Source organism: Lampetra fluviatilis, chromosome 1 (genome assembly GCF_964198595.1).
Source record: "Lampetra fluviatilis chromosome 1, kcLamFluv1.1, whole genome shotgun sequence".
Classification (NCBI taxonomy): domain Eukaryota; kingdom Metazoa; phylum Chordata; class Hyperoartia; order Petromyzontiformes; family Petromyzontidae; genus Lampetra; species Lampetra fluviatilis.
In genome coordinates this window covers 36,907,317-36,926,013 of record NC_136275.1, presented here as the reverse complement: position 1 = coordinate 36,926,013, position 18,697 = coordinate 36,907,317, and the positions used below count along the sequence as shown (strand labels likewise).

At 48.1% G+C, this 18,697-nt stretch overlaps 1 protein-coding gene across 6 annotated transcripts in view; it reads right to left on the bottom strand.

Moving 5' to 3' along the window:
• Positions 1-18,697, bottom strand: part of LOC144935147 (protein sidekick-2-like) — a 477,776-nt gene that overhangs the window by 50,236 nt on the left and 408,843 nt on the right. For all 6 annotated transcript variants that reach the window (XM_078861598.1, XM_078861616.1, XM_078861625.1 and 3 more), the window contains exons 37-40: positions 16,421-16,622; positions 13,609-13,746; positions 10,042-10,203; positions 6,037-6,162 (exon numbers count right to left, since the gene is read on the bottom strand). In XM_078861598.1, the coding sequence (XP_078717724.1) occupies positions 6,037-6,162; positions 10,042-10,203; positions 13,609-13,746; positions 16,421-16,622 (628 nt within the window). The remainder of the gene's footprint in view (positions 1-6,036; positions 6,163-10,041; positions 10,204-13,608; positions 13,747-16,420; positions 16,623-18,697) is intronic.

Here is an 18,697-nt window from a genome sequence, read left to right as displayed (position 1 = left end):
GTCTATGAGAGTGAATGAGGTCACTTTAGCCCACAGATGTCTATGAGAGTGAATGAGGTCGCTTAAGCTCACAGATGTCTATGAGAGTGAATGAGGTCGCTTAAGCTCACAGATGTCTATGAGAGTGAATGAGGTCGCTTTAGCCCACAGATGTCTATGAGAGTGAATGAGGTCGCTTAAGCTCACAGATGTCTATGAGAGTGAATGAGGTCGCTTTAGCTCACAGATCTCTATGAGAGTGAATGAGGTCGCTTTAGCTCACAGATGTCTATGAGAGTGAATGAGGTCACTTTAGCCCACAGATGTCTATGAGAGTGAATGAGGTCGCTTTAGCCCACAGATGTCTATGAGAGTGAATGAGGTCACTTTAGCTCACAGATGTCTATGAGAGTGAATGAGGTCACTTTAGCTCACAGATGTCTATGAGAGTGAATGAGGTCACTAGCCCACAGATGTCTATGAGAGTGAATGAGGTCGCTTAAGCTCACAGATGTCTATGAGAGTGAATGAGGTCGCTTTGGCTCACAGATGTCTATGAGAGTGAATGAGGTCGCTTTAGCCCACAGATGTCTATGAGAGTGAATGAGGTCGCTTTAGCTCACAGATGTCTATGAGAGTGAATGAGGTCGCTTTAGCTCACAGATGTCTATGAGAGTGAATGAGGTCACTTTAGCCCACAGATGTCTATGAGAGTGAATGAGGTCGCTTTAGCTCACAGATGTCTATGAGAGTGAATGAGGTCGCTTTAGCCCACAGATGTCTATGAGAGTGAATGAGGTCGCTTTAGCTCACAGATGTCTATGAGAGTGAATGAGGTCGCTTAAGCTCACAGATGTCTATGAGAGTGAATGAGGTCACTTTAGCTCACAGATGTCTATGAGAGTGAATGAGGTCACTTTAGCTCACAGATGTCTATGAGAGTGAATGAGGTCGCTTTAGCCCACAGATCTCTATGAGAGTGAATGAGGTCGCTTTAGCCCACAGATGTCTATGAGAGTGAATGAGGTCACTTTAGCTCACAGATGTCTATGAGAGTGAATGAGGTCACTTTGGCCCACAGATGTCTATGAGAGTGAATGAGGTCACTTTGGCCCACAGTTGTCTATGAGAGTGAATGAGGTCGCTTTGGCCCACAGATGTCTATGAGAGTGAATGAGGTCGCTTTGGCCCACAGATGTCTATGAGAGTGAATGAGGTCGCTTTGGCCCACAGATGTCTATGAGAGTGAATGAGGTCGCTTTAGCTCACAGATGTCTATGAGAGTGAATGAGGTCACTTTAGCTCACAGATGTCTATGAGAGTGAATGAGGTCACTTTAGCTCACAGATGTCTATGAGAGTGAATGAGGTCGCTTAAGCTCACAGATGTCTATGAGAGTGAATGAGGTCGCTTTGACTCACATATCTCTATGAGAGTGAGTAAAAGTCGCTTTGGCTCACAGGTCTCTATGAGAGTGAGTGGAGGTCTCTGTAGCTCACACATCTCTGTGAGAATGAATGAGGTCGCTTTAGCTCAGACCTCTGTGAGAGTGAGTGAGGTCGCTAGAGCCCACAGATCACGATGTAAGGGCACGGCCACACTGGTTCCTGGTAGATATGAGTTACATTACAGACATTATCCATGAAGTCTACCCCCCTGCATCGTCACGGATAAGGGGAGTTCTACTGCACTATAAGTACATTAAATCAACGCTACTACTCTCTTCCGCTGCTCCTGCGCTACTGGGGTTATTTAACGGCTCCAATCATCAGCAGCATTTGCGTCACCTCGTGGAAGGTCGATAAACGCGGGCTCAAAAGCGGTGCGTGATTTTTTTTGTTGCGCCAACAAAATTACGTGGCCGTTCTCTACGCCAAGTCTAACAAATCTTTCACGTGGCCATCTCCGAGCCGCATCAAAACAATGTTGCACCCGGCTCAGACACGTGTCTGGGCCATCCGCGTGTCTGGGCCATCCAGGACGCTCGGCGTCGGCGGCTGATGAACCTGCGCGCCGCTGCTCCCCCCGTGCTCGCCGGACGTGAAGTGCATGCGGAAATGTTTGGGGGTGGGTAGCGGCGGCCCGGGCCCAGTGTCTGCGCATGAAAGGGACTCTGGGTAGCGAGTAGGGCCGAACGATTTGGGGAAAATATCTGATTGCGATTTTTCTGACAGATATTGCGATTTGATTTGAGATTACATTTTTTAAAATCAATCTTCAGTTCAATATTCACTGTGTAATAGATTTAAAACATGTGATTGGAGCATTACCACATGATACCATCAAAATATGAACTGCTCTATATATTATAATGCAAAGATGAGAACTTAAAAGATATGAATTGCTTCCGACATGTATTTATTAAAATGTTTGAACTGAAATAGAACAATCAAACATAGATAAATTGTTAAGTTAAATAAATAAAGTTAGAATAATACAAAATTAAACAATTCCAATTAGAAAGTAATCGGACTTTTCAAATCGCAAAAAAATCGCAGCCTTTGCAATTTCATAATCGCATTGTTTCAAATTGCGATTTCGATTTTAAATCGATTAATCGTTCTGCCCGAATAGGGAGCTGCTGCTGTTGCTCTGTGCAAGCACTGCGATGGTTTGCATAGCAGCGAGGGAGTTGGGCGAAGGGAGGAGTGAAGGGGAGGGAGTTTGGTGGCACAATCAGCTTCCTCTTGTCTCTCGGCTCAGCTCACAACTGAACGTTGTTGTCCAGTAACAATCTATAATTAACAGTCAGAATGACATGAATTTCAGCAATGCACCGCCGCCGGTCACACAGAGGTTGCAGATTTAAACAATTTTTCCATTGAGTCAGAATGCCGCCCTGTCTCTTGCTATTCGCATTGTGAATAAACAGCAGCGTTGCATCATAAAAACTAAACAATGTGTCCCACACATTCGCATACATCACAACGAACCCCCTCCCCCCCCCCCCTCACATAAACCTCCTGATCTCATTTTTCTACAGATGCAGCAGCATTTACAAGTTGCTGTTGGTCGCAATTTTCTTCATTTGTTCAGCTTCAACACCGTCAATGGTTTGTTTGAATGCACTTAATGGATGCCTTTTACGGAGGCCGACAACATCATCATCATCATCAACCATAATGGGTCTACTGCCAGATGAACGCCTAACCTAAATAGTCGCCAACCCCACACACGCTTCTGTGATGCGACAGTCCATATTCGCCCACGTGTGTACCAGGAGCCGATTCCATTCTCGCTCCGTCTCCTCGACGAACGTCCCCCCACGCCCTCGCGCTGTCCGTACTTTGGCAGCCATTCCGTCACTTATCTTGCCCACCAAAACCATCGGTCCCTTCTGAGCGACGTCGTCTTGCCCCAAGCCAAACTCACTCGCTTTTCTTAACAGCTCGAATTGCATCGCACTAATTAGGCACACAAGGTGCTTGCCACAAATTGACCACAATACCTTGATGATCTCGTCAAGGAACATAATCCATCGCCACGCGAACTCCGGTCATCCTCGCAGCAGGGCTATCGAACTAAGACGGTCGCCCCATCGTACACTTTCAGGTGCACGTCTACGGCCGTCTATCACGCTCTTCCTTCTGATATTAGGAAACCAACGGAGCTATGCACTTTTAAATTTAGATTGAAAACAAATTTCTCTAGTATTGCATTTTGTGTTTAGTTTGTTGTCGATCCTTCGCACCTCCTACTAGCACTTTAGGCTACGTACGGCACGAAATATGTTCATCGTGCATACATACTCCATGGCAGAGTACGTAAGCAAATTAAAAAGTGAGGAGGGAAATGCCACAGAGCTGCGGCAAGGGGAAACATGGCACGGGGAGATAATTAATCACGCGGGTCCTGCCTTGGACGTGCAAACGCGACGCGATGATTTCCTGCTCTGCTGCGGTCGCTTTTCTGCTCGTCAGCGTTCACAAACTCGGGGTACCTGGCTGCACGCCTACACCCGCGTCTTCATTACGCACAGACACACGCAAATGTGTTCTTAATGTAGCAGCCTTTTCTTATTCGTCGGTGATTTTATTGTACGCGCGTACATAATTTGCACACGCAGCACGCAAACTTTAGTCACTCGAAGGTGCAGTTGTGTTGAGGTGTAGTGTGCGTCATATACTTATGCTGGCTAGAACAAAACAACAAAGGCGACGATCCCCTGTATAGCCTTAACAGACTGTTGGAGCAAGTGTTGTTAGCGAACACCTATTAAGGCTGGCACGGAATATGAGCAGGAGGTGTGGCCAACACCCACGTCTGACCGCCTTTGTCTCCCCAGTATTGATACGTACACCAAACGAAGTACTCTTTTAAGGCTGAGTCGACTTACAGGAGGCTCTGAATTGGTTCAGACATCACTCGCCACTGATGTTATTCGTGGCTAGTGATCAAACCCACAGCGTGCAGGGCCACTCCCCAAACGACACGCACACACACACACACGCCACAGACACACTCAGTAACACATACAACAAAGGCCAGCATTTGTAAAATTCCACATGCCCGGCCTGGCTTGGTACAGCTCGATAGATCGGCACCACGCATCTATTTAATACATTTCTCTGCAACTTGGCCGTTTGGGTGCCCAGTGGCTTCTCCCCTCTCCCGCGTCTCTCTCTCTCTCTGACTGCTGCGGCAGACTCCCTCCACCACTGCCCTTGAGCCATCGACCACGGGGCAAGTTCACTGCATCATCCGTCAGCCGGATGCTCTCTGGCTTAGCCTGGCCAAGAGTGTACGTGTTTAACCTCCCCCGCCCGCTCGCTCCTCACCCCTCCCTCCCAAGGCTTGCACAAGATTACATTAGGCCTTACGCCGCTCTCCGGACTGATCGCTTTTGTAGGCCGTAGGGATCTCATCCGCATCCACGTTTTGGGGGCAAAGTAAGCTGCCGCTCTTGACGAAAGCCTAGCTCTGGGAACACCTGGCGGCGAGCAGCGAGGATTTGTGGCAGTTAAGAGGTCATGGGCAACGCTGGCCACTAGGAGGCAGTTCTCATCCACCGATGGGGTCATCCTTGCCCAGCCAATGGATGAGGACTGCGCGTTTGAAGCCAGGAGGGAGCCAGCGCTACGTGGCCGGCACGGCCCCCTTCTTCGCGTAAAGGCGGAACGATGGATGCTGAAGCACATTGGACGGGATGTGTCCTCGATACATCTCACGTGCATGTGTGTGTGGCACAGTAGGGGGCACAGGTGGTGCATCGGCCAGTCATCTGAGTCAGTCAATCCATGGAACCTGGGTCTGTCCCGTGACCTCCTGCCAGCCGGCGTTCGACACTTCACGTGGCCTTAACGTGCACATGGCCTGGCACACCATGGTGACGTCACCGCCACTGAGTGGCGAATGGCGGTTGTTGTTGTGTGTGTTAACCTGGTGGCTGTCGTAGGTAGGGTAGAAATGTGCATTCAGTGGAACGAAAAACACTGAGCGTGTTAGTCAATGGCACCACAGTACCTCCAAGCAAAACATATATAATTGGTGACGTTTTAGGCGATGGGCCTTCTTCTGGCCTCTGTATTCATTTGCTATGAAGAAGGGCTATTGCCAAAAACGCCACCTAATGTATATTTCCTTTGAAGGCAGTGTTATTGACCAATGTGTTGAGTGTTTTGTTTACTGTGCACCACTGCCAATGAAGCATCACCAAATAATTTGCCCTTTGCATGCAAATAAAAGACAAAGATCCCCCTTGTAGCTTTTTAACAGACTGTTTGGGCAAGTGCTGTGAGCGTGCACCTATGAAGGTTGGGGTGGCACACGAGGGGCTGGATGTCCAGCACCACGCCCGGCTGCCTTTGTCTCCCTACTGGCGATGTTTACCCACCGCACCAGGTACTCATTTGAGGCTGAGTCGACCTAGGGGAGGCCCAGGACAGGTTCAGATAACCGTCACTGGTGTTGGCCATGAGTGGGAATCGAACCCGGGTCGCCAGGTTCGTAGCGCAGCGCATTATCCGCTACATTTCCGCTCCCCACTATATATACACACACACACGATTAGAGACACACATATGCCCGTGTGTGTATATGTGAACGTGACACGCATACCCGATGGCCGGGCCTCGATGATGTAGGTCGTGACGGCAGATCTGCCGGGGTCGCCCTCGGTCCAGTGCAGAGTGATGTCCGTGCCATAGCGGGTCACCTGGGGGGCCCCGGGTGGGCCCGGAGAACCTACACACACACAAACAATAATGACACATTCCTCGAGGTGGCCGGGCAAACCCAGAGGTCAGAGTACATTCGCCCCTTGTTGCTGAGGTTCAGGGTTCGAGTCCAGCGGGCCGCCCTGGTTATTACCGCGGGTGTTATTAACCACAAGGCACTACTACGCGCCGTCTGCACTTCGAAGTGATTCTGTGACGTGTTTTGCAACAGTCGGGTCATTCACTGTGTGCGAGCGTTATGGTCCGAATGTGCCACATATTCGAAATTGCCCACAAATTGATCAAGTGGAATTGCACATGGTGAGTATCGCCCCACCCCACCCCTATTGGCAGACCACAGAGCTTAGCCAATTGTTGGTAGCGCCGGTTCTGCCTTCCTTTTGGCTTGTCTGATGTTCCCGATGCCCCCGTTCGAAAAAACCGCCCGCGTTGTAAATTGCGCACCACTGTGAGATGCATTTTGCGCAAATGATGCAGCGCAAAATAGCAGGTTACATCACCGCTGAGAAGCTGGGATCGAACGAAGGCGGCCGACCGTGGTGAAATTCAGATTTTAATTTGGAGTGAGTCTATGGCGTATAAGTGTGTGAAAGTTAAGGCCAATGCATAACCCGGCAGAGTACATTCAAGTGCAGTGCGGACTAGCAATCAAAAAGGCATTGAGAGGGGTGGCCGGGTGGCTCTGAGGTCAGAGTGTTGAGCTGCCACCGCTGAGATCCTAGAAAATCGAATCTGAGTTTCAAAGTCACCCTCATGATTAAACCAGGTTTCCAAGTGTAGCATGCTGATACTTTCAGCCCGGGCTACTAATGACTGCAAAGACAAATATAAAGATCGACTGTATAGCCCTAACAGACTGTTGGGGCAAGTGCTGTTAGCAAGCACCTATGAAGGCCAGCACGATATGGAAGGGTGGTGGATGGCCAACACCACACCCGAGTGTGCCTTTGTCTTGCTTGTTGCGATGTTTTTACACACCACAGATACCCATTTGAGGCTGATTCAACCTAGGGGAGGCCCAGGACCGGTGCAAATAATTATCACTGGTGTTGATCGTGATCAGGGTTCATAGCACTGTGCGCTAACTGCGACACTACCACTCACCCCTAATGACTGCACACACACGCATCAAAGTAAGTTAGTAAATAAATTAAACACAACTTGGTACTGTGCTTAATGTGGCAAAATTTCAGCTCTGAGAATTGACATTTCTATATTTTGTCATGTGACGAACCTTGATCTTCTTTGCAGAACGGGTGGGAAAGTGCTGCCCTCAACTATGTGAAACAGAGGTCATTTGAAGAGGTGATATCTGCCTCCTTGGGATGTTATCTAACACAAAAGGCCACACTGCTCTGTGAATGATCTGCATGGGCTTTTGTTTTTGTTTCAGGAGATGATGCTGATAGCAGAATTGGGATAAAATTGAGGCTTGATTTCTCCCAGAGCTTGTTTTGAAGGTCAACGCGAGATGGCTAAAGGAAGGAGAGTGGCGTTTTCATTCTCTACCGAATTAACTGAGTTATCACCTGAGTTGGGCAGCTCTTTTCCAGAAATATATCTGAGTAGGACCTTCCTTGAAATACTTGCGGGTAAAAGGTCTAGGTTGTGTCGGTGACAAAATTAAAGGTTACTTATGAAATGTTAAATAAAAACTCAAGATTTGATATTGCCACCAACTGCATTTTTTTGATGGATTTTATCACGATTGACAATGCATTTCAAAAGACGGTGCGGATTCTGACAATCGGGAATTCGGACAAAGCTGAAATCGGCCCTGTGATTTCAGGGTGCCAGCTTTGCATTTGCTGCCGACTCAAGTTGAGCAAAAAAGTACAGAAATGCTCTGCCAGAAAGTCAAGTAAAAAAAAAATCTGAATTACGCGGTTCATGGAATTGGAGTAACAACACATTCATCTTCTTGGTTCTTTCGGTAAAGTCACGTAGAATGGAAATAATAAAATAATAAAAATAAAACATAATAAAATTATTCTCACGACGTTTCGGCCACAACGCAAGCAGCCGTCCTCAGGTGAAGAACAGGTCTGTCGAGAAAGCTTTAAATCGAAATTTAACAACACATTCGTTCGCGATATCAACGTTTATCAAAAAAGAACCGATTGCTCTGATCCATCGTTAAAAAAATATCTAGCATTTTGTTAAGACCTCATTAGCTGTCTAATGTCAAACCGCTCACAACTCTTGAATTTGCACTGCTGGTCGGAATTATCTTCACATTTAGACCTTGTGTCAGCAGCTTTCAATACAAAAGTGGCCCTTTTGATCAATGCGATATTCGTGGGGCTGATGAAAGTGCAAGAAAACACCCCTTGCCTTTTAGAATGCAGCGAGAGAAAAATAACAAAAAAATGTTTCGCGAGCAACTGCCAAGATGGGTTACGCGAACATTAACGCAATTATATCAGCTTCACGTAGCCCGTGTCAGCTTCACAAACGCAGTGGCAAGTCGCCCTATGCCTTGGCAGAACCCGTGGCCACCAGCGGAAAGCATCCCGTCAAGCTGAGGTCAAAGGCCTAGAGATTTTTGCCGGGCCCACCCCGGCACAAACCACGCGTAGCCGGAGATCGTGCGTTGCTTAATTTGGGGCAGATCTGTCCGGATTGGTGACCTGGATGAATATGTATGAACCCGGCTACACCACATCCAGTATATCTCTTACTGTGGCAAATACTCGTCACATATCACCTACGCCCATCTACCAGTAACCCGGAGAATATCCAATGAGGAATGAATCCCTAGATCCCCATAGACTCACGTAAAAATTCCTTGACTTACCCAGATATCCATTACCTCATCTAGAGTGCTATACCCTTAGACATCCATCATCGTTTCACATACAGACCCATACACTCACGCAGATTCGCATAGACTTAGGCCTATAGATTCATGCCGTGGCACGCCTATCCAGATCGGAGATCTAGAAAATATCTTCACGCCCCGCACACCACGTCGACTATGCATATCTTCACGGCTCTGGCCGCTAGCCGTATGCCACGTGGTTAGCCAAATTTCATGGAATTGGCTATTGGATAACCAACGAGCAAAGATGGTCACAGCATCGCGCGCTTTCAGGTGCGTTTCTGTCGCCGTCTGGAAGGTTCTTCCTTCCCATATTTAGAAAGCCACTGGAGATACGCGCTTTAAAATCTAGATTGGAAACTAATTTCTTGAGAGCTGCTTTTTGTGTTCAGTTTGTTGGCCTTCCCCACGAACCTCCGATTAGCACGGTTGGCTATATACGATGCGAAAAAAGTTCAACATACAGTAGTCCCTCCGTTATCGGTGACATGGGTTAACGGTTTTTCGGTTAACGTTTGCCTCCCGTAGGACCAACATGAATGTTTTTATAATTACGGTATGTTTACGTTATGCACGCCGGCGGTAATTTCGGCCAATCGGAGCGCTCGTTAAGTGGGCTAAGCCACGCCTCAGCCAATCAGGGAAGCCGTTTCATGAGCGTTGAGAGCTCGACAGGCTTTGTTTACATGTTTTCTGTTGAGGCAGTGTAAACAGCTCTCTTTGCAGACTCATGCAATTCGTATATTCGATGAACAGTTATTTCGGTTGACAGCAGTTATTCGTGGAACGGATTAAAATCGTTAACCGAGGGACTACTGTGCACATACACACAACAACAACAACCACCATTCGCCACTAAGTGGCGGTGACATCACCACGGTGCTTGTGCCAGGCCGCGTTCACGTTGAGGCCATGTGAAGTGTCGAACGCCCGCTGGCAGTACGTCACGGGGCAGACCCAGGTGCCACGGGTTCGACTGACTGAGATGACACACCTACACACCTACTCGAGTGTACCTGCGACCCGGACAATATTCAGTGGAGGAATGAATCCTCGGGCTCGCACCTTCGAGCGGTGCGGTGGTGACGTTGGCGTCCGCCTCGGGCCCGAAGGCGAAGGTCTTGGCCCACACGCGGAAGTGGTAGGTGACCCCTTCCACGAGGTCGCGCACACGCAGCCACCGCGGGGCGTCCGGCCGGACCTCCACCGTCACGATCTTGCTCACGCCTACCGCACGGACCGTGCACGGGCAGGCATCGACAGAGAGGTCACCGCAATGATAATGTCATTGCGACGGCGTTTGCTTATACAGCGAAACATCTTTGATTCTCAAGACTTTTTTAAGGGGGGGGGGCAGTCTTTTTCAAGGGTTTTTGGGGCCTGCCTCTGTGGGATATTTGGCTAAGTTATGTTAATTGATTATTTATGTATAATATTAGCGTGGACTGGTGTTGGAAAAGCTAAACTTGATAATGAAAAGCAACACACCAATGTGGTTAAAGAAGGACGTCTAGGTGCGTTCACAGTGAAGGACGTCTTTGACCTATGTATGACATGTGGATTGGAAACACGAGCATGGACAATGGTCGGTAATTGAGACTCATCATGAAGTGGGAACCAAATGAGGGAACATGCCTGAGCGGACATCCACTGAAGAGATGGAAGTGATGTGATCGTTTTACGTGCAGGAGCTAGACAGAAAATTAAGAGATGGTGACGGCTGTGGGGGGGGGGGGGAAGCCTTCATCCAGCAGTGGACAGATCATGACGATGGGATGGCATCACTGTGTTTGGAGAGCACCAATACAATGAGGGATTCAAACTTCAACTCTGCGCTAATTGGTCATAGGGCAACTTGCTGTGCTGCCTCCAGCAGTAGCCTACCCCCTCATTGCACTGCAGCTGAATGCACCTCCATCTCTGCGTGAGCTGCCAACTCTGCCGGCAAGTTACTGGATAACGAGCGTGAATCACCACTACCGCCATCAAAGCCTGTGTCTTAGCTATTGGAACGAGAGTCCTATTCAAGCGGCGAAATGTTAACTCCCTCGCGTGCTATGCAGGAGGTCATGGGTTCGATCCCGACCGTGACGCCTGCTGCTGTATATTTGGAGTTTGCATGTCTCTCTCCATTTGGTCACGTGGTTTTTTTTCCGAGTCGTCTGGTTTTTCCCTCCAGATTTAGAAGCGAGGTGCGTTCACAGTGTTTGGCTGCCGTACATTTCCATGTGATGAGCAACTTTGTTGAGCGATGATTTGCGGCCAGGTCGCTTCGGAAAAAGAGCTACACAGCTCAATGGGCCTTACCGGGTAAAATAATGAAAATTGTTGACAGTTTTAAAATAAATCGTTTCATCATACCAAAATATGCTGTGCCACTGACCACCACCACCACCACTGTGCCCAGCGGACAGTGGCAGAGACAGGGGGGCGGCTAGGTGGGTATCTCAGAAGGGATCCTGAGCCAGATTATTAAAGAACTTTGAGCAAACAAGCAAAAGATCACAGCCTTTCTCAGGTTGGAGGAGCTCACGCTTGTCCAAAGTTTGCGCTCACCCCGGCATCGGCGAACGAACGTGGAAAAATAAATATATTAAGGCACAAAATAATAAAATCGCTATCGCTCACAGCTTCAAGAGCAAAGAACGGCTGAGTGGGAGGCAAAGCTGGCACGGACATGCGCACAATCCGAAGGCCTTGTACGAGAGAGCTTCTTTGATCAAAGTCTTCAAAGAGTCTTCAAGTGTTACAGGTTTTAAAACAAATCTGAACACTCGCCTCTTCTCAGCAGTACATCCAAAGTGACTGCAATACGCGGGTTACGATTACTGCTCTGCACACGTTGGCCCGGCTGTCACGCTTTGCACGGACCTGACGTCGCTCTGACGTCGGGAATTTGGCTTTGTGGATTTGTTTAAGACTTGAAAAATGCTTTGTCTGTAAATCGTGTTTCAAAGTGCAATTTGTTTCAGCGAGGTGAGAACTCAAGATACCAGGATAGTCTCATTTGCAACGGTACCCTCGTTTGCCAAAATTACCAAAAACTGAAAAAAAATGAGTTGAACAAAAATGTAGAATAAAATTTGGATTCAAAGCTTTCGTGACTGCAGGGATTCATTTTCTTGGTTCTTTCGGTAAAGTCACGTTGAAGGGAAATAATAAAATAATATAAATATTAAACAATAATTTTTGTTTTGTTTTATATTTTCATTATAATGTAGAATTAGTTCAAATGGTAAAGGTGCAGCCCTGCAAAAGCATGCTCAGGCCACTGCTGGCAGTAGGGCCTTCACTAAAACGGAGCTCTAGAAAGCCCCTTCTAGACGGCATTTGGCCTACTCTTCCACACCTACTCTGTAGTACCCACACTTTACCCCACCGATCTGCCAATCAACTAACTGTGGTGAACTCATTCATACTGTTGGGGTGTGATGTGGGAAGATTTAAGAAACTTGTGCCATTGTTTTAACTGCCATGGCCAGAGATCACACCGGCGATCTCTGGATTGCAAGTGCATTGTGCTGACCAGCACGGTGAGGTATGGTTAAACAATCCGACGCATTACAACAGATCTGAATTGGTGCATCGTTACACATCGGCGAGTGAAAGAGGGAACACATGCATCTTGCTGACAGGCGGCGTGGGGGGCTGGAGGGGGCAGAGCCCCCCACTGCTAAAGGCTCACACCCCCTTCTGAATACGGTGTGAACAATAATTGATATACATACTGGGGATTTTAGCGACTGCGGCCTTGAATTTCGTGGGGCCCACACAACTGAATATAATTACATACACTATATCTACAGCTTTACAACGGTTGAGACGCAATACTGTAGCACTGCGATAAACCCCGTAGTGTAGGTTGGTAATTAAAGCCATAGCTTCACGATGCGCATTAATACCGGAAGTGTGCTGAAATTTAAATAGTGCTGTTCGTTTGCACACCTGATTTAGCTTTAAAAAATTCCTCCATTACATTTTTTAAGACCACAACTGAAATAGCCAAGATGAATAATAGTGGAGTGTTTGGCATCGGGCACGGGTGGTGGTAAAGCAGTCAAGGGAGGGAATTGAATGTACAAAGAGGGCCCCCCCTGAATCTATAACAGACCCGGGCCCCCATCAAACTAAATCTGGCCCTGCCTACTGGATTAGTGCATGCATGTGCATGCGTGTGTCCATGCGTGCGTGTGCACGAGTGCATTTGTGTGGGCGTGTGCATGCGCATCTGGTTGTTTGTGCGTGCGTGTGCATCTGTGTGCGCGTGTGCATGCGTGTGCGTGCATATGGTTGCGTGCGTGTGTGTATGTATGCTGAACTTCTTTCGCACCATACAGTAGTGCACTATGAACCTGGCGACCCGAGTCCAAATCCCGCTCACAGCCAACACCAGTGACGATTAACTGAACCCGTCCTGGGCCTCCCCTATGTCGACTCAACCTCAATGAGTACCTGGTGCGATGCGTAATTATGACCAATGGGGAGACAAAGACGGCCGGGCGTGGCGCTGGCCACCCAACCCCTCGTGTGCCGTGCCGGCCTTCATAGGTGCTCTCTAATAGCACTTGCCCCAACAGCCTGTTAAGGCTATGCGGCGGATCTTTGTTTTTTGTGTGTGTGTGCGCGAGTCACCGTGCACCGGTGTGGTGGGCTTGTAGATGAGCTTGAAGCCCTCCAGAACGCCGTTGGGCCGCAGAGGATCTCCCCACGACACGTTGAGCGAACTTGTCGTCACGTCCTCGAATCGCACAAACTGGGGAGCTGAGGGCGCTGTGTGTGTGGGGGGGGGGGGGTAAGGTGGGCAGAGGTGGGGGCCAGGGGTACAGGACACCAGCACCGGCAGCACAGGCAGCGTTGGGAGTGAAATTAACGCAAACGCACGTCGACAGCAACACACAGGACAAGCAACCGGAGCCGTGCGGTGAGGATCCGTTTTTTTATTTGCTGTGACATTCTTAATTCCTGAGGTGTCACCGCCAGCGGAGGCGCATCACGAGCAAATTAAGTTATCCCTGTATAAGAAACTTCCATAAATGCGCGAGCAAAGAGACAATTACATTACGGCCGCCGCGCAATGTGGAAGGGGCTCTCAGCAAAGTACGGACGTTGGGAGGGTTTGTGTGTCCGGCATTTCCAATGCAGCCTTTCTTGATAAGGCCAGGAAATGAGACATTCAGGTTGCCTATCGCGGTAATGTAATATTGCATCTTAATAACATGTTGCCTGTTTGGACTTGGTTAAAGATAATTGTGTTTTATTCCAAAGGTATATTTTGTGCTTTTGAAGCTTCGATTGAATGCTTTTGATGGTCTGCATTTTGTGTATGGGCTCATTTTTCATGTTTAAAGTTTTGAAGGCCCATGGACACGATCGCCCGTATTCCATAATTCATGGGGGCCAGCTCAGTGCCTTCAAAAACATATTTGTTTTGGTCTTTTTCCTAATTTATAATCCTGGTACCTTTTCATTTGTACACAGCAGAAGGGGCGCTTTTATAAAGCGCTTTCATATGAGATTGGTATTTATGACATGACAGTTAAACCGATATTCTTAATTCTCAAGAGCTGCAATTTGAGCAAGAATCAAGTAAAATAACCACATTTAAATTTTATAGTTTGTGTGTGTGTGTGAGATTGTATGTATGTCGTTGGAGTCATTGATGACCGGGCTCAAAGCATCAGCATGCTACACTAGGAATACTTGGTTTAATCATCTTGGTGACTTTGAAACCCAGATTCGATGCTGGGATCTCAGCGGTGGAAGCTCAACTCTTTGAGCTGTGAGCCACCTGGCCAGCTCTTTCAATGCCTTTTTGATTGCTAGTCCACACTTCGCTTGAATAGACTATGAGGGGTCATGCATTGGCCTTAACTTTCACACAAACATGTGGAAAAAATTGCATACCCGTATTCAAAGAGACAAGATGCTAGGATTAATTTGGCCAGCATTTTTTATATCGTATTTCTAAAGTAAAAACGATTATTATTTAATTTTACCAGGTAAGGCCCACTGAGTTATATAGCTATTTTGCAATAGCGACCTGGCCACAAATGACAGCTCAATTAAGTGGATTATCATGTGGAACCCAACATTGTTTCTAAATGTGGAGGGAAAAACAGGAGGACCCAGGGCAAAATCCACGCGACCACGGGGAGAACATGCAAACGCCAAATTTACAGGCATCAGGGTCCGGATCGAACCCACAACCACCTATATACCAGGCGAGGTAGTTAACATCTCGCCACCATCTGCGTCTAGCCGATGGCAAGCTGTGGCATCTTAAATAAAGTCTCAGTCTGCAGATTTCATTGAGTCATTCACTTAAGTGTGGTCGACAAAAGGAGTAAAACATTTAGTGAAACACTCAGTTATTAAATGTTGGTGTGAGAGCAATTTTCACCCGCAACCCGCCACGCCAGCTATCCAGTGAACTCATTTCATCATTTTACATACGCACATTCATCCAGAGCCAATTATCACATTCGGTCCTCCTCAGTTGCGCTGCAGTCTCCCTCTGATAATGTCACTAAATTATCGCAGGCCGCGTCTGCATTCAGGCTCGTTAATTCCGTCTCGTCACAGGAGCTCGCGCTTTGGTCCTTGGTGGGGCAGCTGCAATGAGCGTCACGCTCCGTGAGGTGCGTCCACCCTTGGTCCATCGTTGGCTAAAATTAACAAACAAAAACGACTTCTCTCGGCGAAAAAACAATTTTTGGCCACTAATTTTCATTGACGGAATTAACGCCGAAGCGTCGCACCGGTGATCCCACTGCGGAAACAACTGAGCCATCAGTTCGCCGATTACCGCCTTGCAGTGGACAAGCGTGTAAAGGAATGTTCATAATGTAGACACTTGCTTACACACACACACCTACCCGGTCAAACATGCCGCTATTAATTTGTATGCAATTAAGGCGATTCATTAAGTAGCTAGCCAGGCGCGGTGGCGGACACCTGTACTTGCAGTGCATTGGAAGACAGCGTCGGTTATTAATAATGATTTATAAACAAGACAATAATAAATCATAAATGTACCGCCTTTTTACGTCATCAATTGCGCTGTGAAAAATCTCAAAAGCCAACGGACAGTGAGGTGGCTCGGACAATGACAGGACAGCAAGGAGCTACGTGATCTAAGGGTGCCAGGTGTATGAGTATTGTCCCCATGTGTGCTTGTGGGTTTCCTCCAGGTGAGTGTAGGACCATCAGCCAACCTGACTGCTTTACATTGAATTAGTCGGTGGTGAGCGTGGCTGGTGAGCGCGGGTGGCGAGCACGGGTGGTGACTGCAGGTGGTGAGCGAGGGTGGTGAGCTTGCGTCGTGAGTGCGGGTGGACAAAACGAGTGGTAAGCGTGGTTGGTGATTGGGTGATGAGCGTGGGCGGCGGCGAGCGAGCGAGGGTAGCGAACGCGAGCGATAAGCGCGCCCGGTGAGAACACTTACGAGCGGGCAGCGTCTTGGCGGTGATGGCGGCGCTGCGAGGGCCCTCCCCGGCCGAGTTGTAGGCCGACACGCTGACGGCGAACACCGTGAAGCCCGTCAGGTTCTTGAGCCGCGCGCTCGTCTCCGGCAGGAAGAGCATGCGCACGCGCTCCGCGCCGGCATCGCCTCTCACCACCGACGGCGCCGTGTCCTTGAAGTAGACCTGGGCACCAATACGATCACAACAATCATACAATGGAATGACAATACTACGTCAATATGCAAGGCCGCAATGTGATAGAGCAATGAAATACTGTAAAATGTTAATATAATAGAGTAATGCAATACAATAATACGACGCAATGCTACGATGCAATACAATAATACAATACTACAATGCAACATTGGCTGTTTGTGGGTTTGTTTGTGGGTTTGTGTCTGTTCGCGCGCTTGTGAACGATTTGCCTCTCCAACTGTGGGGTTCACGCAAAAAAAATAGCCAGGTACCAAGCCATAAGCCCCGCGGTGAGCAAGCGCTATTCCTTTTTCACATCTGTCAACTTAAAATTTGTTTAATTACCGATTTAGTGCGATTTTTGTGCGCTTATCATTTATATATTTTTATGACGAGTGCACGACCATACCAACTCACGCGCCTTTGGTGGGGGGGACGGCCCATGCCAAGTCGCACGCCTTTGGTGGGAGTGAGGGGGACATTTTCTTTCGCATTAAAAATGTATTAAAAATACACTAAACGCTGACGTAAATTATTCACTGTGTGATGTCCCCCCCACCCCGATGCGTACAGTTATTACTACTATACAGTCGCTACATGCTACCACTATAGGCCGTAGATATCACTGCAGAGCGGCCGGGGAAATCGTGGCTCGGGGGGGTGGGGGGGTGGTCAGGGGTAGCAGCCCAGCTCCAGCCTGCCAAGGTGCCACCTCGGCCGGCTGGACAATCTAGGCGAGGCCGGAGGCTCTGCACGGGACTAGGCCTCACCACACCACTCAGGTAAGTACTTTATGCTTTAGAGTCGATAAATACTGCTATACAGTCAGCATGTACTACTGTAGTGATAGCAGGTATCACCACAGTCGCTATGCACTGTTGTAATCATAGCAGGTACCACCACAGTCACACGCACTGCCGTTAGATTTTTAAGAGTATTTTTAAAATATTTTTTTGGCCCGGGTAATTCCAGTATATAAGCTAGTATAATATAATACAACAGATTACAAGAATACAATATGATAACACAGTACACCATTCCAATGGAATTATACAATAGAAAACAATATAACACAATACAATGACAATACAATATACCAATACAATACAATAAGATGTGGGTTGAAAACGTGTTTAAATGCAACACCATCTAAAGATGCTGCACAGAAACAGTGGCCCATAGATTCACTCAAAGACCCATAGACTCTCACAGAGAGACAATAATTCAGGCAAAGCTCATACACGTGTCACATTCACACAGACACGCATGGACTCACATAGAGTCCCATAATTGTTATTAAATAAATATTGACACTGTACAGAAACAGTGAGTGTATTTATTTTCTATGGAGAGGGAGGCAGTCAGTCATATGCAGAGGATGAAAAGGAAGTCTTAAGCCTGGTCTTGGGCAGGAGGAAGTCTCGTGTCAGTTGGTTTGTCTGTGTGTGGCTAGGATTACTAGGGGAGCGGTGGCACAACGGTTAGCACGCTGCGCTACGAACCCAGTCACCCGAGTTCGATTCCTGCTCGTGGCCAACACCTCCCCTAGGTCGATTGAGCCTCAAATAAGTGTAAACATCGCTACTAGGGAGACAAAGGCAGCCAGGAGTGGTGCTGCCTACCAACCCCCTTGTGTGCCATGCCGGCTTTCACGGGTGCTCACTAACGTCACTTGCCCCAACAGTTTGTTGAGGCTATACGGGGGATCTTTGGTCTACATGTACGTCTATGGATCCTTGAGTCAATACAAGAGACATGCACTGGGGATTCATATGATAAAAGCGCCTAAATGTGACCACCATCTCGAGATGCTGAGAGGATCTTGAAGACGAGAGGATCGTCAAATGGATCTGGGATTTGATTTGAGAGCCAGTGGTTGTGCCATTGTGGGACCACGCACAATTCACAACGTTAACGATGGGCAAGGGCCGATCCGACTGTGGCTGCGGTGATATCTTAACTGATCCCCCCATAGGCTGGAACGCCCTTCCCCCAGCTGTCAGTGATGTCGACTCTGCCCTCATTCAAGTCCAGGCTGAAGAGCCTAACCTCTTCTTTCCCTG